Source organism: Austrofundulus limnaeus, unplaced genomic scaffold (genome assembly GCF_001266775.1).
Source record: "Austrofundulus limnaeus strain Quisiro unplaced genomic scaffold, Austrofundulus_limnaeus-1.0 Scaffold2711, whole genome shotgun sequence".
Classification (NCBI taxonomy): Eukaryota; Metazoa; Chordata; class Actinopteri; order Cyprinodontiformes; family Rivulidae; genus Austrofundulus; species Austrofundulus limnaeus.
In genome coordinates, this window is record NW_013955113.1 from 15,694 (window position 1) to 21,501 (window position 5,808).

Below are 5,808 nucleotides of genomic sequence, written 5' to 3' on the forward strand. Positions count from 1 at the left end.
CATTCGAATTTCAGCATCACAAATACATCTGAAACACTCGTCTACAGTTGGAATCTGCTTTTGGATGGATTCAAAGAGAGCCTCAGCATCAGTATGAGAATAAGAGGAGGAGTACAGCTGGCTATAAAATTGGAAGATTACCTTTGAGATTTTAACAGGATCAGTACATTCCTGGCCATCAATTAACAGCTTTTTTATTGCATTTCGTTCTTGTCTTCTTTTTTCAAGTCTACAGAAATATGCTGAACTTCTTTCTCCCTCTTCTATCCACTTAGCTCTTGACCGGATATAAGCTCCCTTGGCCTTGTTAATGTAGATATTGTCTAATGAGGAGTGTAAAAGAACTAATTTTTGTTTATCATTCTCATTTAGTAACGATTTATTACAGATATCATGGATTTCTCTTACAATACCAGTTTCTATTTGTCTACTGGTTTGGCTTAGTCTTTTACTGGGGGGGGGGGCTTTAGTCCAACACGGAACAGAGCTGTAAAGTAACCAAGTACAAATACTTCTTTACTGTACTTAAGTAGAATTTTTGTGTATCTGTACTTTACTTCAGTAATTATTTTCCAGCCTACTTTTTACTTTTTACTCCTTACATTTAAAAAAGACAAGAAGTATAAAGTTGTTCCTTTTATTTCATGTTTTCTTGTTTTCATTGCAGCTTGTTGTTGTAAAAAATAAAAACTATCCATATAAACTGAGCCTCCTAGATAGAGTGWATTTAACTGTGGTTGAATGAGAAGTATAAATATATAAAACTCTGATAGTGTATTAGTTTGTACACAAACACATCCTGTCACACTGCAGTTTTTGGGGAGGTCACCTCCTAATAAATGTCCTTACAGAAAATCTAACTGCTCATTTTAAATCCTTACTTTGACTTTTAATACTTAACTACAACAAATATCACATACTTTAACACTTTTACTCAAGTAATATTCCTAAAGGAGACTTTAACTTTTACCAAAGTATTTTTGGTAAAATACTTGTACTTTTACTCTAGTAATATTCCTAAAGGAGACTTTAACTTTTACCAAAGTAAGTTTTTGTAAGCTACTTGTACTTTTACTTAAGTATCACTTTGTGGTACTTTATACAACACTGTAAAAAACATTTTAAAATAAGTAAAAGTTTCTCAGTGGTAAAAAACGATGCAGAAAAGACAACATTAAGATTGAGTTATTTGAATGATGTCAACAAAAGCAAATCATGTTTAAAACGGGATTCAGGAAAATAATGAGACTTTTTCTGCAAATTTATGGAGAAAAACTCCAGGCTTTTCTGCAACATCTGAAATTAAAGCTGCTCCTGAAAAGCCCCGCCTACCAACTTCCGGTTGAGACTGACAAAACAAAAACAATCTGCGATGCTTTTCTCCGTCTCCAAACTTCACATGAACAAATTCGGTTGGTTTATTTATGTTTTTATATTAACTGTAATTAATGTCAGGCACGGGTTGGTGGCAGTGTTCACGTAGCTAACGAGCTTAGCTTCCTAATCGGATGTAGCTTAGCTTAGCTTAGCTCTTTAAGCTAACTGTTGATGGAAGAGTAGCGCTCAACCTGTATAGCTGCAGGCATCGTTTCAGAGTTTGTTTTACAGTTAAAATTGATCTATTTTAAACACTAATTACCTCGCAGTTAATTTAAATGTTAGCATCCGGGCCGCCGTGTTAACAGCTGTTATTTAATTACAAACTAGTTCAAATAATCAACAGAAGCCTCATAAATCTATGTTGATGTAGAGGTGTGGACCGACTCGTCCATCACTTACAAATAGAAATAATAGAAACAGACTGAGTGTGTTTCATTTTTAATGCAGGAAGAGAGTTTTAAAGACACAAAAAATCAGTTTGTTGAGGATCTGATGCTTGAAAATAAAGATAAATATGTTTCTGATTCAGTGTTTCCTGCAGACGCTCAGCAGATGATGCTCCTCAGAGAAGATGCTACTGAAGAACAGAGACTTGGTGTGGACCAGCAGGACCCACAACCCCTCCTAAAGAATGAAAAGGAGGGACTAGATGATGAAGAGGAGGAGACTGATGCCACCAGGCTGCACATCATTGTGGTTCCTGTTAAAAGTGAGGATGATGAAGAGAAACTTCATCAGCAACAAGAGGAGGAGGGAGATCCTCCAGGCAGCAGCTCAGCTGATCAGATGAAAGGAGGAGGAGGATCAGAAACTACCAGGAACCAAGATCTGAGTCCGCATGGAGACTGCTCCAACACTCCAGAGACCGATGAAGGTGATGTCAACAATCCCGACTCGCACAGGAAATTCAAAAATGAAGTGAAACCGTTCAGTTGTGATGAGTGTGGTAAAAGATTTATCAGAAAACCAGATCTTAACGCGCACATGAGAGTCCACACAGGCGAGAAACCCTTTGAATGTGACTTTTGTGGTCAAAGATTCACCCACAAATCAACTTTAAACCGACACATGAGAGTCCACACAGGGGAGAAACCGTTTGACTGTGGTCTTTGTGGACACAGGTTTAACCTCAAGTCTGATTTAAATCGACACATGAGAGTTCACACGGGCCAGAAACCGTACGTCTGTGACTTTTGTGAGCGCGGTTTCAGCCTAAAGGCTAATTTAAACTCCCACATGAGAATCCACACCGGACAGAAACCATTTGTGTGTGACGTGTGTGGACACAGCTTTAGTCACAGGTCAGATCTGAACCAGCACATGAGAGTCCACACCGGACACAGACCCTTTGTGTGTGTTGTTTGTGAGCACAGATTCAACCACAAATCAACGTTAAACTCCCACATGAGGGTCCACACGGGACAGAGGCCGTTTGTGTGTGACGTTTGTCAACAAAGATTCAGCCTGAAGGCCAACCTGGACCGACACATGGGCGTCCACACGGGACAGAAGCTGTTTGTGTGCGACGTTTGTGAACACAGATTCAGTAGGAAGTCTGCTTTAATCAGACACATGAGCGTCCACACGGGACAGAAACCATTTGTGTGTGAACTCTGTGGACACAGGTTTGGAATAAAATCTAATTTAAAGTCACACATGAGAACCCACACAGGACTGAAACCGTTTGTTTGTGATGTCTGTGAGCGCAGATTTAACAGAAAGTCTTATTTAATCAAACACATGAAAACCCACAAAGGAAACAAAGCAGTTGTTTGTAACGACTCCTAAGTGACGAAGAATCAGGAACTCAGGAGGTAAAACAGTGCAGCTGTGAATTTTATGAGAACTAAAGAGTCCACCTGTAGTGTAAAAGTTATGTGCAGTGGTTTTATTTATAATAATAATAAATATGTAAAATAATAAAATATGTGCATATGGTACTATTTATATTCTTTGTGTTGATTTTGTTCTTCAGTTACATTTCATATCTTTAATAATCCAGTCAGTAATATTAGGTTATAAAATAAAGAAGAAAGATCTTTTTGGTTTAAATGGTCATAAACAAACAGACATTTGGATTAAATATCTAAAGCTCAGAGAGAAATTAATAATTTGATGTAATTATTGTTTCTGGGCTGTGGTCTTCCTGAGGTTGCAGGTTTGAGCCTAGGGTGGGCAGCCAGTGTGGAACAGTTAACCAAACCGTTTGTAGTGTGGACCCCAGAAGAGGGGACAAAAAAAAAAACACCTTCGACATCTAGAGATATGACAGATTTATAGCTGACTCTAAAAGTTAAATCAGTTGCTGATGTAAATATTCATTCTTTCTGAGAGTTTAATTGAAATCCGTTCAGTGGTTAATAAAATAGTTTGATAAAAGGTTAAAAAAATAATAAAATGTGTAAATAAGTGATAAAAACAAGTAAATAAAAACTTTTTTAGTGATTTTTTTATTGAAAAATTATTAGGTCAATATAATTACAAATATATAAACAGAACAGGAGAATAAGGAACAACAAAACCAACTGTGCCAGGGAGACAGGTTTCTACATTTAGTACATTAAAAATAAGAATTAAATTCATTCAGACCTTTCTCATGGATGCGGTTCTCCTTCCGGTCCAGCAGGAGGCGGTGTCCAGCAGCAGCTGGACGTGTCTCTGCGGCCTGTCATGCTATGTTTTCCCGGTCAGGAGTTTCTGTCTGCGTGGTTTTTACCAGGTGTTTTCAGCAGACTCGGTCCGGACCGGTAAACCGAGTCACTGGACCAGAACTTGTCCCTGCTCTTTGCTGCCGGTTCGCCGTTTTCCTCCGCTCTCCTCCGGCTCCTTTCCCCTCAGACTTCCGGTCCTCGCGGCGGTTCTACAGAAACGGACCGATGCCCAGAAAAGAGAAGGCGGTCAGTCCAGAGTTATTATCAGGATAAAATCTGTTCTTTAACCGCCTCTCAGTCACAAACCAGAAGTCTTCAACCACAGCGGTCTGCACGTTTTATTTTATATATAACAACACCGCTAATGTTAGTTTCCTGCGTACATCCGCTAACTTACGTTCCACATTTTAATGACGTTTCATACAAAAGATTATAAACATATTAACGAGCAACAAGCTAACATTAGTTAAAGCCATAGAAATGAATATAAGGTTAAAGCTACAAACTTGCATTTTAAAGCTACAAGCTAACGTTAGCTAAAGCTATAAGCTTGCATTTTTAAAGCTACAAGCTAACATTAGCTAAAGCTACAAGCTTGCATTTGTTAAAGCTACAAGCTAACATTAGCTAAAGCTACAAACTAGCATTTGTCAAAGCTACAAGCAAACATTTTTTTTTAAAAAAATTTTCATTAGCTTCAAGCAAACATTAGTCAAAGCTACATTCATTCATTCATTGGACCACAATGAATGGAAATAAGCTTTATGCTTTATTGTGTTATTTATATTAATGTTATTGTGTATTATATGCAGTGCCATTTACATGATAAATAAAATGAATTAAAGTACAAGCTAAATTTGTCAAAGCTACAAGCTAACATTAGCACACACTCATGCAGATATAAACTTGTGAAATTATGTTTTTGCCACTTCAGCAAGTCTTTATGAGCAGAGTTTAACTAACAGCTCTTTCAGAACCACCTTATTGGACCTAAATCATTATTTTACATCAAACTGTTTTTTATTCATTCAGATGAAATAAAACCTGTTTTCTGTCTGCTGGGAGCTCAGAGACTAAAGACCAAACTGAAACTTCAGGAAGTTTTCTTATTGGTTCATCCTCTGAGTTTAATGCTTTTACTGTCTGTTATATTACAAACATTTGTTTGTTTGTTTGTTTGTTTGTTGCAGCAGAAGTATCTCAGGTAAACATCAGTAACTGTTGTTCAACAGGTGAGGGGACGGCCTGCGGTGGCGGCAGCGGCTCAGACATCCGGTCCAGGTTCTGGTCCAGTGACCCGGGATAAAAGTGGAGCGGTGACCATCACGGTGCACGCGAAGCCCGGCTCCAAGCTCAGCAGTGTCACAGGTCCGTCTCTGCGCCGTGTGGAACTGGGCCGGGCCGGGCCGGACCGAACCTGACTGTGTTCTGCTGCTCCTGCAGGAGTCTCTGCGGACACGGTGGACGTCTCCATCGCAGCGCCGCCTGCAGACGGGGAGGCGAACGCCGAGCTCATCCGCTACCTGGCACAGGTTCTGGACCTGAAGAAGAGTCACCTTTCACTTGACAAGGTCCCTGAGAGTTCCTGACCCAGTTCCTGAACCGTGCAAAAGTTCTGAGTCAGCAGGTGTTTCAGGCTGACCGGTCTGTTTGATCCGTCCTGGTCTTTCTGTCCTGCAGGGCTCCAGATCCAGAGACAAGCTCATCAGAGTGGACTCGTCTCTGAGTCCAGAAGAGGTTCTGAGGCGGCTGCAGCAGGCTGCGGGCTGACCGAGGA

General features: G+C 39.8%; 2 protein-coding genes across 3 annotated transcripts; both read left to right on the plus strand.

The window, feature by feature from the left end:
* The first annotated feature begins 1,338 nt into the window (after positions 1–1,338).
* Positions 1,339–3,329, plus strand: LOC106511354 (gastrula zinc finger protein XlCGF52.1). Of its 2 annotated transcripts, none has more exons than XM_014000109.1 (2): positions 1,339–1,412; positions 1,910–3,329. In XM_014000109.1, the coding sequence occupies exons 1-2, from the start codon at positions 1,373–1,375 to the stop codon at positions 3,166–3,168; spliced, it is 1,299 nt and encodes a 432-aa protein (XP_013855563.1). In that variant the 5' UTR covers positions 1,339–1,372; the 3' UTR covers positions 3,169–3,329. The 2 variants fall into 2 exon arrangements, with proteins under 2 accessions (XP_013855563.1, XP_013855564.1); XM_014000110.1 differs by having other exon boundaries at positions 1,344–1,412; positions 1,922–3,329.
* An 859-nt stretch (positions 3,330–4,188) lies between these two features.
* Positions 4,189–5,808, plus strand: cunh15orf40 (chromosome unknown C15orf40 homolog; the record flags this gene model as incomplete). Its single annotated transcript, XM_014000111.1, is given in 4 exon segments — positions 4,189–4,277; positions 5,264–5,399; positions 5,475–5,602; positions 5,712–5,808. Coding segments are annotated over 4 exon segments (375 nt in total). The 3' UTR covers positions 5,802–5,808.